Source organism: Nicotiana tomentosiformis, chromosome 2 (assembly GCF_000390325.3).
Source record: "Nicotiana tomentosiformis chromosome 2, ASM39032v3, whole genome shotgun sequence".
NCBI lineage: Eukaryota > Viridiplantae > Streptophyta > Magnoliopsida > Solanales > Solanaceae > Nicotiana > Nicotiana tomentosiformis.
This window is the reverse complement of record NC_090813.1, coordinates 152782923-152800330: the sequence shown is the minus strand read 5'-3', so window position 1 is coordinate 152800330 and position 17408 is coordinate 152782923. Positions and strand designations below refer to the sequence as shown.

The 17408-nt window shown below is 41.8% G+C and overlaps 1 protein-coding gene across 1 annotated transcript; it reads left to right on the top strand.

Annotated features, from left to right (window-relative positions):
- The first annotated feature begins 4074 nt into the window (after positions 1 to 4074).
- LOC138905878 (uncharacterized) lies at positions 4075 to 15240 on the top strand. The gene is made up of 2 exons (XM_070194391.1): positions 4075 to 4506; positions 15043 to 15240. The coding sequence occupies exons 1-2, from the start codon at positions 4075 to 4077 to the stop codon at positions 15238 to 15240; spliced, it is 630 nt and encodes a 209-aa protein (XP_070050492.1).
- The last annotated feature ends 2168 nt before the right edge of the window (positions 15241 to 17408 follow it).

Sequence of the window (17408 nt, the reverse complement as noted above, 5' to 3'; positions counted from 1 at the left end):
AGTGTACGAGTGGTTATTTTGGACTTATAGGCCCGTATGTCTTATGCATACGTTGATATTTCATGTTGTATTCTACTTATCTCACGGTAGCCTCTCCGGCTCAGTTATCTATGATAGTATGATATGAAAAGATACGTTATGTTGGTACTCTATTGAGTAAGGTACCGGGTGCCTGTCGCGATCAGGTACCGAGTGCCCGTCGCGACCCATCAGTTTGGGTCGTGATAAGGTGTCATCACGACATTCAAAGGTGGGAATTTGGGATCGTGACAAGTTGGTATCATAGCTCTAGGTTCATAGATATTACGACTCATAAGCAAGTTTAGTAGAGTCTTGCGAATCGGTACAGAGATGTATGTACTTATCTTCAGAGGCTACGGAACTATTAGGAAAATTCCACTTCCTTGATTACTTATCGTACGAATTTGTTGATTTCAATATCTAAGTCTTGTCTTTCAATTTTCTCACAGATGGTGAGAACACACACTGCTGGATCAGATAATCAGACACCCGCGTGTGGCCGGGCCGGGCTAGAGGCTGAGGAGGGGCACGTGTTGTGGCCAGAGCAGCTGCCCGAGCAGCGATTGAAGAGCCACCAGTTGCTTCGATTGGGGGACAGGCACTCGAGACGCCTGTTGTTGCCCCTGGACTTCAAGAAACCCTAACATAGTTTTTGAGCATGTTTGGTAGTCTAGCTTAGGTGAGATTGATTTCCCTTGAACTAGCTACATCTCAGGCTGGGGGAGGAGCTCAAACTCCCGCGGCCCTGTTACATCCCGCATTTCGTATGTTAAAGTTTCGTCGTAAGTTAATCGACGTAGACTCGAGGATGAGATTATCTTGAGGTTATAAGTATTTATAATATTTATAACAAGCGATACATAAGTGCCGTGAAGGTTAAAGGGTAAATGAATTAAAGAAAACGAGTTTCGTTGAAGGTTGTCGATTTGGAATATAATACGATACGAGTCATAATACCTGGTATTTATGGACTAGTGTCATACAAGGTACCCCCATGACCATGATAGTAGGGTACATAAAGGTGTTAAGTGAGTAGTATTTTAAGTTGAGATAATTCTTAATTATGTGGATAATTGGTCAATTATTAGATAACGGGATATTACCTAATTAACTAAGAAATTATGAGATAAGATTAAATCCCCCCCCCCCCAAATAAATGTGCCAGCACCCCATCATATTTAAAGTGACACTTAAGTCTTGCATAGATGTCACATTTTGGAGGATTTAAAGTGGCTTAGTCATCCACTAAGTGGGCCACACCCACTAAAGATTTCTTACAACTTGTGAGATGCTTATTCCTTAGTAACAAAGGACTAAAGATCAAGAATTGAATTGAATCTCTTAGGGAGTGGGCTGATCGTGAGTTTCCATCTTACTACAATTAGTTTGCTTCATATTTCTTCAATAGGAATTCATATGTGCCTTATTACCCAATTGAATCTCTTATACAGAATGGCTGGTCGTGAGTTCTTCAAAGAGCAAAACAATTCCATACCAAATATAGATAACGTTGGTTGTTGATTCTGTAAAGCGTGAATTGCAAATTCTAAGAGAATCGGTTCAGGCATGTTAAGGCTATCCCTTCTTTTATTTTGGCATGATCCAAGTAACGATACGTAAACGTAATGTTATTCCATAAATGGTTCTGCTCTTAGCAGTTAAGGATGTCTATGTTATTCATTCTGGTAAAGTTATATTCAAGTAAGTCTAAGTAGGTTCCTAAGTCTCTATTGAGGTATATGATAAAGATGTTAATGTTTATAATATAGTGATATATGCATCTTCATGCATTTATGGTGGTGCTACAGCCGGTTGGGCAGTTATACATTTACCACCGCACTACGGCCAGTTGGGCAGTCATACATCTTCATTTACCACCATGCTACGGCCGGTTGGGCAGACATGCATTTACCACCGGGCTACGGCCCGTCGGACAATTACCACTGATTAGGCAGTTATGTATCATTATTTACCACCGGTTGGGTAGTCATACATTTACCACCATGCGACGGCCGATCGGGCAGTTACCGCTGATCAGTTGGGCAGTCATGCATCATACGATATGGATAATAGAAATAGTCTCAAAGAGAAGCATTATATATATAAGTATAATAAGTATGCATATACGGTGGCACTTCACAGATTCAGGTTGATTCTTATATGTCTTTAATTAATGTTGTCTTATTGTTATGTTTCAGTTCTACCTTACATAATACTCAGTACATTATTCGTACTGACGTCCTTTTGTTGGAGACGCTGCATTCATGCCTGCAGGTATAGATAATCAATTTGATGAGCCCTCATAGTAGACGAGATTGGCATTCAGCGAAGGATCGATAAGACTCCACCTCATTCGGAGTGCAGCCGACTCTATGAGTCATCGTGTCAGAGTTTTGCTACAGACTTATGGGTAGGCCGGTAACCTATCCCATTTGATGTCAAATAATCTTAGAGGCTTTGTAGAAAAAGGTTCATTTTATACAGTATGTTAGAGGTCTTGACGGCCCATATGTATTCATGTTTAAAGAAAGATGGTTCATTGATACAATGTTTTCCTACTTACAGTTGTACATTATGAGTTGTGGCCATGTGGGCCCAAGATAGTTACAAAAGGAATGAGTTCAGCTAACTCGACCTATGTATGTTCTAGTTTTGATCGAACGATCATGAGTTACAGAGTGGTTTGCTCGGGCCAGCACGACACCGGGTGCCAGCCACACCTCCCCAGGTTTGGGGCATGACAAAGTGATACTCCAGAGCTGTGGGTCCACATTGATTAGGTTTCGGGTGTCATGCCAGCACAGCCCGTTATTCCAGTTCAGCCTAAGGTAAGGTCGGAGGCATGTAAGGAGGAGCAGAGGAGACTTGAGAGGTTCAAGAATTATGATCCACCTACTTTCAGTGGCGCAGCTACCGAGGATAAATAGGGTTTTCTAGAGAAGTGACATTGTATTCTTCGCACCATGGGTATTGACGAGGTGAGCGGAGTTACTTTTACTATATTTCAGCAATCAGGAGCAGTGTATAGGTGGTGGCAGGCTTACGAGGAGGGTAGGCCAGCTGATGCAGCCCCACTCACTTAGGCTTAGTTTTCAGAGATGTTTTTGAGAGCCTTTGTTCCCCATACCCTTTGGGATATATGGCGCATAGAGTTTGAGCAGCTATGTCAGGGGACTATGTCGGTGTAAGAGTATGCTATCTAATTCAGTGAGTTGTTCCGACATGCACTTGCCTTGGTTTCCACAGTCAAAGAGCGAGTCTACAGGTTTATTGAGGGGCTCAGTTATGGTCTTAGGTTCAGTATGACTCGGGAGATAAAGATGGATACTCTGTGTCAGTAGGTGGTAGAGATCGCTAGGAGACTGGAGGGTATGCGGGGCCGAGAGAGAGAGGAAAGGAAGGCCAAGAGGCCTCGAGATTTTGGAGGATATAGCGGTGCTCGTACTCCAGTTGTATCCCGTCATGGCAGAGGCTATGTGAGCTGCCCAGTTCATTCAGCAGTTCCAGCTACTAGCAGTGTTCTAGCTATTCTGAGGTCTCAAGTTGCCTATTATGCACAACCACTTTCCAATGCACCTCCTGTACGGGTGCCTTCAAAGGTCAGTCTAGCCGACCAGGTTAGAGTCAGATTCAGTAGCCACGCCCACCGAAGGCTTGTTTTGACTGTGATGATACTAGACATATGGTGAGGGACTTCCCTATACTTATGAGGGTTGCACCTCCACAGGCTCCATGGATTCCAAAGGGTCCACTGGTTCACAGGCCATAGTTGCTACTCCAATTGCCACTCCACCTGCACTACCATCTATGGGTAGGGGTCAGAGGGGTAGAGGTCACCCTAGAGGATGAGGCTTGGCTGATTTCTATGCTTTTCCTGGTAGGATGAAGGTGGTTCCATCAGACTCTATTATTAGAGGTATTAATCCAGTTGTCATAGGGATACGATGTCATATTTGATCTGAGTTCCACTTATTCATATGTGTCATATTACTTTGATCGGTGTTTGGATATATCTCGTGTTATTTGAGTGCTCCTCTATATGTGTCCACGCCTATGGGAGATTCTGTTTTTGTGGACCGCCTTTATTGGTCGTGTTTAGTTGTCATTGGTGGTTATGAGACTAGAGTTGATATATTACTACTCAGTATGATAGACTATGATGTGATCTTGGGCATGGATATGTTTTCGTCCTATCACGCTATTCTGGATTGTCACACCAAGACTGGGACACTAGCTATACCAGGTTTGTCGTGGTTGGAGTGGAGGGGTACATTGGATTATATTCCTAGTAGGGTTGTGTCCTTTCATAAGGCACAACGGATGGTTAAGAAGGGGTGTGAAGCATATCTATCCTTTGTGAGGGATGCTAGTGCTGATACTCCTACCGCCGAGTCAGTTCCAGTAGTGAGAGATTTCCCAAATGTGTTCCCAGCAGACCTATCGGGCATGCCGCCCGATAGGGATATTGATTCTGGTACTAACCTGGTGCCGGGAACTCAACTCATTTCTATTCCACCATATCATATGGCAAGAGAGCTAATGATTTCTCTAAGTTATAAAAAGCTCAGTATAGCCTGAATGAACTCAAAGAAGTCTAAGACTAATGGCATTTAAAAGAGATGGAATGTCGCCCTGATAGTACAATGAAGGTGTAATTGTGATAAATAAAGGATGATGATTGGGCCTTCGATTGAGTAATGATTTGAGGAGGATTTCATGAATTGTACGGGATTAAAATACCCACGTAAGTGAATCACATTGGGATACTATAAAATACGCTTATTGAAGTACAGTATCGCCGCTAAGTGGATCAGGAAAATCACTTCAAATATTCCTCGATGCAACGTAAGCCCTACTGGCAAGGTATTACGTAAGAAGTTTTAGGTTATCAGTGGTATATTGTAGATCAATATTGAGGTGAATCAACAATGGATGGACAAAAGTAACAAAGTATGAGATGAGATTAGGCCGTCATTCTTAAGATGAACAGTAATGAGGAAACGTTATAGGACTTAGATTTATACATATGGGATAAGCAACAAAAGTAACCTGGAGTTTGGTAGCAGACCTCAGTAATGATAAATCGAAGTAAGAGTTATGGTAAAGTATGACCTACCTAGATGCAGTAAAGTCATACGAATAGATAACCGGGTCTATGAAATAAGATATTGTCACGACCCAAACCGGTGGGCCGCGACGGATGCCCGAGTCCTACCTGTCGAACATCCTTAAGCATGCGTCTAAGATATAAACATGAATAACATACGTGAGGGAAACCTATCCAAAATACATATGTACATATATATACGGAATACAGTGGGCGAGCCGGCAAGGCTGCTATAGACAACAATATACCCAAAACTGGAAGCCGACAAGGCCACATACTATCCAACTATACATAATTGTCTACAGATGGGACTGAGCCCCGTCATACCCTTATATGTAAACAAACCTATCGTACCAAAATCCAAAGCAGCTCCAGATCAAATGGAGCACACCAACTCTCGCTGATCAAGGATCCTAAGAAGGGGGACCATCAGCTTGCCTATCTGCACCTGCGGGCATGAAACGCAGGCCCCAGGAAATAGGGCATCAGTACGAATAAGTATGTAAGGCATGAAAATCAATACATAACAAACGTAGATAAAACATGGAATAAAGAATTCCGCCTGTAAGTCTAAATAACTTTGTAAATCCTGAAACATTTATAATGTCAAGCATATGCATATAAATGTCATACCATGCATGGGTATATGCATTCATAACATCATCAAGCCTCTGAGGGCGTCCCATCATATCATCTCAGCCACTGTGGGCAAATCATCAACGTATACCAGCTGATCAGGTGGTGGTGCGTATATAACTCCGTAAGCTTTTTACATATCCCACATACATATATATACATATATACGTGTATATAACGCCATCTGGTCATGAGTCAATATAAATGAATGTAATGCATGAGAAATACGTCAATAAAATCTCTTTAAATGTCATAGGACCATTATGCCTTTGAGTAATATCATGAAGTAAACTTTATCAACTTACATATTTTTTTTAGACCCATGAACAGACGATAGAATAATAAGACTTATGGGAAAACAAGAATATACGCATCTCTAGCATTTCTACGAATAGAGTAATTTATGAAAGTTGTGCATTTGCTCGTTTCGTTTGTATCGTATAGATCATCTAAAAAAGAAAGAAGGGATAGCCTTAACATACCTGAGTCGATTCTCTTGAGAAATATTACACCGTATTCCCTTAATATTGCAAAATCTCACGTTAATTAAGGTGCTCTGAAATCTCGGGTTTTTGAAGTGTCGAAGACGCTATGGAATATCATACTTTGAATTCCTGAAGAGCCTTGAAATCCCACGTTTTTAAGAATAGAGATGTGATTCTCATGTCTTTAAGACATAATGGTTCTCTTATTCTAAAATGATATATGACTCACGTTATAAGACTTGCCCACTTTTCACATCTCTAATCTTGCCACATATATTAATGACTTAAGAGTCATACATAGGGATGGAGGGGTGCTGCCACGTGGGGGGAGGGTTAGTCTTATCCAACCATTCCTTAATTAAATAGTTAACCTCCCATTAACCAATAATTAACCAATTACCCACATGATTAAGAATTATCTCAAATTACTTCAAATACTACTCACTTGACACACTTTATGTACCCTACTATCATGGTCATGTGGTACCTTGTATGGCACTAATCCATAAATACCGGGTATTGTAGCTCGGACCGTATTTTATCCCAAATCGACAACCTTCAACGAAACTCATTTTCTTTGATTCGTTTACCCTTTATCTTTCACGGCACTTACTTATTGCTTGTTATAAATAGCATAAATGCCTATAATCTCAAGAAAATCTCATCCCTGAACTTACGTTGATTAACTTACGATGAAATTTTAATATACAAAAACGTGAGATGTAACGGATATAGCAATATTCGTAAGTTCAACAAAGTATCGAGCAAAGAACTTCAGTATACCTATAGATGCCCAGAGAGACATACGACCACTTTATTGTTTAATTAAGGAAAACATATATTCTCTTTATTCATGAATAAGTTTGGGTAGAAGAAATCTAACAGGCTTGCTCAGTCGGGTTCACTCGGTTGAGTGTCGGTCGCGCTCCACGATTTTTGGGGCGTGACAAACTTGGTATCAGACCCTAAGGTTTTAAAGTGTCCTAGGATGTCTTGGAGCCGTGTCTAGTAGAGTCGTTATTATCGGTGTGTTGTCGACCACATCTATAATTAGGATGCTACATGGGCATTTAGGAATAATACCCTTTTTTCATGTTCTTGATCGTGCGATAAAGCTGGTTGTAAGATTGTTCCTCCTTTAACTCCTGCGTTGCTCTAATTTTCAGTACATGGCACCTAAGAAGAAGGCAAGAACTGACCAAAGAGCCAATGTCACCCCAGGAGTGACAGTTAATCCTATAATTGATGATGCGGGTGAGAACCCGAGGAGTGAGAATATTCCTCCAGCTACTACATTGCTTGACTCTACTACAACTGATCAGGCCGCACCTGTCCCTACCCCTATAGAAGGTCCAACGGTTCCTCCAACTGATATTCCAGTTCCATCTCCAGCTCCAGCTTCCGATTCTGGTGTATCTGATATTGATATTAGGGGAGCCATACAAATGTTGACATAGATAGTGGCTTCTCAGGCCCAGAGATGGAGTGTTGGGCCTACTTCTTCCAGTCATCCAGGGGAATCTGCTAGTTCCAGGGTGAACAAGTTTCTTTAGTTAGATCCTCCAGTGTTTACGGGTACTGATCCCGAGGAGGACCCCCAGGACTTCATTGACGAGATGCACAAAACTCTCCGGGTTATGCATGCTACAGAGACGGAGGGAGTAGAGTTGGCCTCCTACCGCCTGAAAGGGATGGTCTGTTCTTGGTTGGAGTTGTGGGAGGAATCCCATGAGGAGGGAAGCCCTCCAGCAAGGTGGGGTAAGTTCACAGATGCATTTATGGATTATTTCTTGCCTGCCAAATCTAAGGCAGCTCGTGCCACTGAGTTGAAAGCCTGAAGTAGGGTAGTATGAATGTGTGGGAGTACCATATGGAGTTTGCACGCCTGTCCAAGTATGCTATTCACATGTTGCCCACTATGGAGGCTAGAGTGCGTCGATTTGTATAGGGCCTTAGCCCCTTGATTATAAATGAGGCCTCTACAGCTGCCTTAAATTCCAATATGAACTATGGTAAGATGGTGGCATTTGCTCAAGCCACAGAGACCCGCAAATTGAAGAATAGAATGAAGCGTCAGAGTAGCAGCAAAGCCCGGTCCGCGGGCAACTTTGGTGGTTCTTCCGGTGGTAGTGGTGGTAGGTCGGCATTCAGGGGAGCGTCATCAGGACCATCCCAATCATTTGCCCAGTCTTCGATGGGTGCACAATCTTCTGGACCCAGTCAGGGCAATAGGGGACCCCACCAGCAGGGTTGACCCGACAGAAGGTTTCAGCAGCGGAGGCTTCCATGCCCTAAGTGTGGGAGGATGCACTTTGGGTCCTATTTCATGGACCTACCAGTATGCTATGGGTGTGGTTTGCAAGGTCATATTCAGAGAGATTGCCGCTCATCCCGCCGAAATATGGGCAGAGCCGTGGCACAACCAGCTAATTCTGCAGCTACTACATCTACAGCACCTCCAGCTCGAGGCACCCCAGTGCCTGCAGGGCGTAGTGCAGCTAGGGGTGGTGCACAGAATTCGGGAGGACCCAGCAGATTTTATGCTATACGGAGACGTCGGGAATCAGAGGCTTCTCCAGATGTTGTCACAGGTATATTGATTGTCCAATCTCATGATGTATATGCTCTTATTGATCCTGTTCCACTTTGTCATATGTCACTCCTTATGTTGCTATGGAAGTTGGGATAGAACCAAAACAGCTTTATGAGTCGTTCTTTGTATCTACTCCGGTTGGTGAGTCTATTTTGGCAGTACGGGTTTATAGGGCAATGTGTTGTCATATTGCGTGGTCGAGACACCGTGGCCGATCTTATTGAATTGAGAATGGTCGATTTTGATGTGATAATGGGGATGGATTGGATTTATTCTTGTTTTGCCAAGCTTAATTGCCAAACCAGGACTGTTAGGTTCGAATTTCCAAATAAGCCAGTTATTGAGTGGAAGGGTGATGATGTAGTGCCAAAGAGTAGGTTTATTTCCTACCTTAAGACCACAAAGATGATAAACAAGGGATGTATTTACCATTTGGTCCGGGTTACGGACACCGATGCTGAGGCACCTACACTTGAGTCTATGCCTGTTGTGAATGAATTTCCAGGAGTCTTTCCGGATGAACTCCCTGGGATCCCACCAGACAAGGAGATTGATTTTGGGATTCATGTGATGCTAGGCACACATCCTATATCCATTCCACCCTACAGAATGGCATCGGCAGAGTTGAAGGAGCTAAAGGAACAGTTGGGAGATATGTTAGAAAAGGATTTTATCCGGCCGAGTGTGTCGCCTTGGGGCGCACCGATTCTTTTTGTAAGAAAGAAAGATGGGTCACTGAGAATGTGTATTGACTATCAGCAACTTAATAAGGTCACAATCAAGAATAAGTACCTACTGCCAAGGATAGATGACTTGTTTGATCAATTGCAAGGTGCCAGGTACTTCTCCAAGATTGATTTAAGATCCGGGTATCACCAATTGAAGATCAAGGAGCGGGATATTCCGAAAATAGCTTTTAGAACCTGGTATGGGCATTTTGAATTTCTGGTGATGTCTTTTGGGCTAACAAATGCCCCAGCACCCTTCATGGATCTTATGAATCGCGTTTTCAAGCCATTCCTCGATTCTTTTGTGATAGTGTTTATTGATGATATTCTTGTATATTCACGAAATCGAGAGGACCATGCCGGTCACCGCAGGGCAGTGTTGCAGACTCTGCATCAACACCAGTTGTATGCAAAATTTTCGAAATGTGAATTTTGGCTCGAGTCTATCACATTCTTGGGTCATGTTGTCTCTAGTGAGGGGATTAAGGTTGATCCTCAGAAAATTGCGGTTGTGAAGAATTGGCCGAGGCCTACAACTCCAACAGAGATTCGCAGTTTCTTAGGCTTAGCTGGATATTACAGAAAGTTTGTGGAAGGGTTTTCTACTCTTACCTCTCCATTGACTAAATTGACACAGAAGGCAATTAAGTTCCAATGGTTAGATGCTTGTGAAAAGAGTTTCCAGGAATTGAAAGCAAGACTGACTACGGCGCCGGTGTTGACTCTACCTGAGGGTATGGATGGATTTGTGGTATATTGTGATTCTTCAAGAATCGGGCTTGGGGGTGTATTAATGCAACATGGGAAGGTGATAGCTTATGCTTCTAGGCAACTAAAGAATCATGAAAAGAACTATCCAACACATGATTTAGAACTTGCGGCAGTGGTATTTGCATTTAAAATTTGGCGTCATTATTTATATGGGGTACATGTTGATATATTCACGGACCATAAGAGCCTTCAATATATTTTCAAGCTGAAGGAATTGAATCTGAGGCAGAGAAGATGGCTTGAGTTACTCAAGGACTACGACATTGATATTCTATATTATCCGAGAAAGGCCAATCTTGTGGCTAATGCTCTTAGTCGGAAATCTATGGGTAGTTTGGCTCACTTGGAGGCATATTAGAGGCCATTAGCCAAGGAAGTTGGCTAGTTTAGGAGTTCATCTTGCGGACTCTAGTGAAGGAGGGGTAATTGTGCAAAATAGGGCTGAATCATCGCTTGTTGTGGAAGTTAAAGAGAAGCAATACAACGATCCATTGTTGGTGAAATTGAAAGAGGGGATTCATAAACATAAGACCATGGCCTTTTCTCTTGGCATGGATGATGGTACACTAAGGTACCAAGGGCGACTATGTGTTCCAAATGTGGATGGTCTCCGTGAAAGAAATTTGACTGAAGCTCACACTTCTAGGTATTCTGTGCACCCAAGTTCTACAAAAATGTATCATGATCTTAAGGAAGTCTATTGGTGGAATGATATGAAGAGGAATGTGGCGGACTTTGTAGCAAGATGTCCGAACTGTCAGCAAGTGCAGGCCGAACACCAAAGGCCTGGTGGGTTGGCACAGAACATAGAAATTCCAATGTGGAAATGGGAAATGATTAATATGGACTTTGTGGTAGGATTACCGCGCACTCCGCGCAAGTTTGACTCAATTTGGGTGATTGTGGATCGACTCACGAAGTCATCACAATTTTTGCCGGTTAAGTCTACCGACAGAGTAGAGCAGTATGCTCAGCTGTATATCAAAGAAATAGTCAGGTTGCACGGCACCCCAGTTTCCATCATTTCTGATCTAGGGGCACAATTCACTGCTAATTTTTGGAAGAAATTTCAGCAAGGTTTGGGTACTCAAGTGAATCTTGGTATAGCCTTTCACCTGCAGACTGACGGGTAGGTAGAGCGGACTATTCAGACGCTAGAGGATATGTTGCGCGCTTGTGTTATAGACTTCAAAGGAAGCTGGGATAATCATTTACCACACATAGAATTTGCATATAACAATAGTTATCATGCTAGCATTCAAATGGCACCGTTCGAGGCTTTATATGGTAGGAGATGTAGATCTCTCATTGGGTGGTTCGAAATTAAGGAAGCAGAGTTGATAGGGCCAGACCTCGTGCATCAGGCTATGGAAAAAGTTTAAATCATTAAGGAGCGGTTGAAGACTTCTCAGAGTCATCAGAAATCCTATTCGAATGTTCGGTGTAGAGATTTGGAATTCAAAGAAGTTGATTGGGTATTTTTGAAAGTTTCCCCCATGAAGGGTGTAATGCGATTTGGTAAGAAAGGGAAATTGAGTCCGAGGTATGTCGTACCGTACAAAATCATTTAAAGGATCGGTGAGGTGGCATACAAGCTTGAGCTACCACCTGAGATGTCATTAGTACACCCGGTGTTTCATGTGTCTATGTTAAAGAAAGTAGTTGGAGACCCGACAGTCATTGTTCCGGTTGAGACTATTGAGGTAAATGAAGAATTGACTTATGAAGAGATTCCAGTTTCTATTATTGATCGGCAAGTCCAAAAGTTGAGAAACAAAGAAATTGCATCTGTGAAAGTGCTATGGCGAAACCAACAAGTTGAAGAGGCTACTTTGGGAGGCCGAAGAAGAAATGAAGAAAAAGTATCCTTATTTATTTGAATAACCATGTAATTATGAGTTGTGCCTTATGAAAATGCTAAGGGACATTCCTATGAAATATGTATGACTTGTACATTTGGTGTTAAGGGTGTTCCTTTTTGGAAATATATTGCTAATGAGGCCACATTTGGTGTTGTTTTGTATTATTTTATGTCGTTGGAATATTTATATGTTGTTAGGATGTGTTTTTGGGGCTCTCTGACAGGTGGATATGCCTAATTACAAAGGAAACTCTGGCGAAATGTTTTAGCAATTTAGGGAGTTAATCAAATTTGGGGCTGCTGGTGTGTGGTATGAAAATTTGAGTTGCATAAGATGCTAATAACAGATTTTTGACCCTCATTCGAGGATGAATGATCCTAAGTGGGGGATAATGTAAGGTCCCGTAAAATTTTGCAAAAGAAAATAATGTTTCGTGGTGCCGAATCGGACTTTTTGGGTTGAACAATGCACCGGAAAGTAAAGGAAAATTTTTGGCGGAAAAGTGCATTTCTGCGGTCCACTATGCGACCGCAGAATCACTCTGCGGACCGCATAATGGACGCAGAGTGAGGCAGTTAATTGGGTCAGTTGGAAGCAATTATGCGGTCGACTATGCGACCGCATAATTATAATGTGGTGTACTATGCGACCGCAGAACAGTTATGCGGACCGCATAGTGACCGCAGACTCAACCAGATTTTTTGTCATTTTGGACACCCATTATGCGACCGATATGCGGTCCGCATAACCATTATGCGGTCGCATATGCGGTCGCATATGCGACCGCAGAACCTGTTCAGGAGCTTCATTTTTTGGGTTTTTAAAACCCGGCCCTATTTTGTTAAATACACTCTTTGGGTCATTTATGAGCTATTATCTGATATTTTAGAGTGAGAGAGGGTGCCCTAGAGTGAGAAGGTGTTCTCCAATATTTGTCCTTCAATTCTTGCCCAAGTTTTGGAAGATTAAGAAAGGAAAACTCAGTAGGTCTTCATCCTAGAGGTAAGATAGACACCCTAACCCTCACTTTCGAATTTTGTGTAGAATTGGATAATTAGCAAGATAATTTCTGGGTAGTAGGGTTGTTTATTTACATGCATGTAATATCGAGGGGTGTAGGAAGATTGTTGAACTAGGCTTTGGTAAATATTGGGTTGTGGGATGATGGAATTCTCCATAAAAAGGAACTTGAAACTTTAATGCACACCTAGTGTTTGATAAAATGCTCAAATGAGCTAGAACCATAATCATCTTCCTAATTTTGGTTCAATTTGTTATATTTCTAAAATAGATTGAAGTTGATAAGAATTTCGGAACATTTAGACTGTAATGAAGCTCAAGTGAAAGTGTAGAATATGAAATACGGCCATTGTTCCAAGAATAAAGAATCTTGTGAATGGCCTAATGAGCCAAGGAAATATTGTCGTGGTGAATAACTGGAAATACTAATAAGAATTTATACAATATGAAATATGTTGAGGTGAGTACAATTATATTTATGATATTTCTGTATGCAAATCAATTCAAAAATATTTTTGAGAGCTTCATAAGCAAAAACCGAGGAAGGGTAGGTCATAAGGCTCACACCTGAAACTACACGTGCCGGTGTAGGGGTGGATTGGGATTACTCCCCTTATTTGGGATGAAATTGGAATCTTTGGAAATTGTGATATTATTTCCCTTAATTGGGATGAAACTGAAACCTTTGTGGATTGGAAAAGTCAACCCACACGGCGTATGTGGGAAGGCGGCCTAGCTGATCGAGTGGAGATCAGACGCCATATTGTGCATATGGTGGTACTACTCTTGGTAACAACTTTCTTTCGCATCACATGTCAAACCACATTGTTCGTGGGGAGATGGCCTAGCCTATCGAGCGTGATCGGACTCGGCGCTAACAAAGACGGTGGTATATCGGTGCTAATGATCTCCCAACCAAAATTGTATATGAAATTCGTATTTTGAAAATTATTATGTTTTAACTGAACAGTTGGATATTGTTGATTATGACTTGCTGTTTCTATGTGTTGCCTTTTCTTATATGGTCATTCTATTTTGAAAGAGGACTTTTAGCTATGCATACTAGTGCTATTTGACAGTACTAATGTCCCATTTGCCGGGGGCGCTGTATCTTTATGGGATGCAGGTAGTTCTACAGCAGGCGGCATTGATCAGTGATAGCAGTGCACTCTTTTCAGCTAATTTGGTGAGCCCCACTTCATTTCGGGATCATATATCTTTTGTTTCTCATGTACTGTGTTTTGAGGTATAGCCGGGGCCTTGTTGCCGGCATTTCCATATTACTCTTCTATTATATTAGAGGCTCCGTAGATAGGTTGTGGGTTGTGGTTGAAGTTGGAAATTGAACTAGAAATGTTGGTATTTAGAAATCATGTTTTTCATTAATTCTATAAATTCATAATATTTTTGAAATTATGAATGAAGCTGCTAATGGGAATGTAAAGGAAGTTGTTAATAAAATCTTTCCAGTAATTGATTAATGGAGTGCATCTCCTCTTTATTCATGGATGAGTTTGGGTAGAAGGAAATCTAACAGGCTTGCTCGACCGGGTTCTCTCGGTTGAGCACCGGTCGTGCTCCCCGAGTTTGGGCCGTGACAAACTTGGTATCAGAGCCTAAGGTTTTAAAGTATCCTAGGATGTCTCGGAGCCGTGTCTAGTAGAGTCCTTCTTATCGATGTGTTGTAGACCACATCTATAATGAGGAGGCTACTTGGACATTTAGGAATTTCACACTTCTTTGATACTCTAGATTGTGCGATAGAGCTGAAGATAAGAAGCTAATTTCCTCGTTATGTCTCATTTTTTTTTCTTTTCAGATGAGTAATCCACTAGTTCGAAACAGTAAGGAGGGAATGACCGTGCCATTGAATCTGGGGGAGCTTACACAAGAGTTCATTGGGAGAATGCGTCGAGCCGTGGAGGGGTTGGAAGAACTTGTTGCTAAGGGAAGTGTCCTTCTTCCTACCAATGTCACCGCACCACCAGATCTCGTGGTGAGAGAATCTGAGAAGTGAAAAAGGGTTGTTGGTACTAATGAGCCGAATTGTTTGGTTTGCAAGACCACTTGGGGAGATGTTGGATGAATCTTGAAATATGTTATGGTTGTGGAAAGAGGGGGCACAAGAAGAACAAATGCCCAAGGTTGGGTACACCCATCCAGTTGTGTCCGTCATGTAGGAAGGAACATTTGCCGTCGTGTTGTGAGTATGCTCAGCAGCGTGTTAGGGGTGATAGCTTTGGGCAGTACCAAAGGCCCACACAACAACTTGGTGTTGGAATTATTACTCCCGCATTGGAAGCTTGGAGGAAGGATAAGGGGTATGCTTATGATATATGCAGAAAGGGTAAATATCTGGTCAGTGAGACAAATCAGTTTAGTGGACCTCATCCCCATTGTGTGAAGTGTGAGAGATGTCTTCCGGGAGTATGTCACTATGGTACCAAAGTATGCTAAGTGTGGTATGATGGATCACTTTCAAAGAGATTGTTATTTGTCTCGCCAGAGCTTAGGCATGGGTATGGCCAAGCCAGCCAGTTCTGTAGCTACTACATCCATAGCGCCTCCCCCAACTAGAGGCATTATACCGCTCGCAGGGCGTGGAACAGCTAGGGGTGGTATTCAGAGCTCGGGAGGGCCCAATCGGTTTTATGCTATGAGGAGGCGTCAAAAGTTTTAGGCTTCTCCATATGTGGTTACAGGTATATTGACTGTCCAATCTCATGATGTGTATGCTCTTATTGATCCCGGTTCCACTTTGTCATATGTCACTCCTTATGCTACTATGGAAGTTGGGATAGAACCGGAAAAACTTTATGAGTCCTTCTCTGTATCTACTCTTTGAATGAGACACATTATTCGTGAAGCCACTCTATCACAAATTCTCTTGTTTACAACCCCTTGAGGAATTGAGCTCTATAATTATGTGCTTAAATTGAGTAATAACTCTAGGATTAATACTTCTCACTTGCTTTCCTAACTTCCCAACAAGGGATTGTATCTGATGAATTTCTTACGGAACCTTTTGATTAGAATGAATAACATCTGCTCATCTGTGCCTATGCATGCACCATCATAATAATTACCTACGTGGTATCATATCTAATCTAAGGCGGCCTAGTGTTGAGATCCTTCTTAAGCAACTCTTTCTTTCTCTGTATATGTGGCTCATATGGCTTGAACAGTCACCCTACTCCTTTGTGAGTATTATCATGAATCCTTTCCACGGTCTAGTAACATAAGAGCATATCTTAGCACCTATCATATCCGTACATGTCAATTGAAAGGGGGTCAATTGTTGATAACGACAAGGTCGGAAATCCAAACTAGAGTAAGAATTTGAAAAGTAAATGCGAAAGCAATAACAATAAGGAATTGAACAACTAGAACTAAAGGGCAGAAAATAAAGGATATGGGAAAATTCAAGGAAAGAATTCCAAGAATGCAAGTTCTATAGCCTTGACAAGATCAAAGCAACAACGTCTTGATTTATTGAAGAAATCAAACGCCTTTACTTAAAAGCAAATCAAAATAATAGATTCGGATCTTGACCGCTTTAGGAGTAACTTGAGACAATAATTAATAATTAGTATTAATCACCTTCTAAGAATACCACAAAGGAATCAAAGATATCACAATAGAGAAGTAATCTTACTACCTTGAACTATGAACTAGTAAAGGTTGAAAGATAAATCTCAAAGCACAAGTAACAAAGGTTCAAAAGAACTCTCAAAGTATGATATACTTAATCAATAATGAAGTGTCAATGAATGATAAGAAATCCTAATTTATAGGAGTACTAAGGCATAAAAAGTCATTACAATTAGGTAAGGTGGTTGCTAAGGAGTAACAAAAGTCATCAAATTAGGTGGGGGGCTGCTAAGGGGTAACAAAGTCATCAAAATTAGGTAGGGTGGTTGCTAAGAAATACGAAAAGTCACAAAATTAGGTAGGGGATGGCCAAATCCCTTTGGGGTAGATTTGGGCTTTAAAACTACTAGTTTGGGCCATTGGTTTGGACTCCAATTGGGCTCCATTTCAAACACCCCCCATTTGGACCTCTTTTAAGGTCATTTTGGGCTTTCCTGGGTGCCCTTTTGCTAGATTTCAAGGGTTGAGTTCGGGACCCAATCTTCCTCCTCTTGGACTTCAATTTGGGCCACCAAATAATTTTAAAACTTGTAT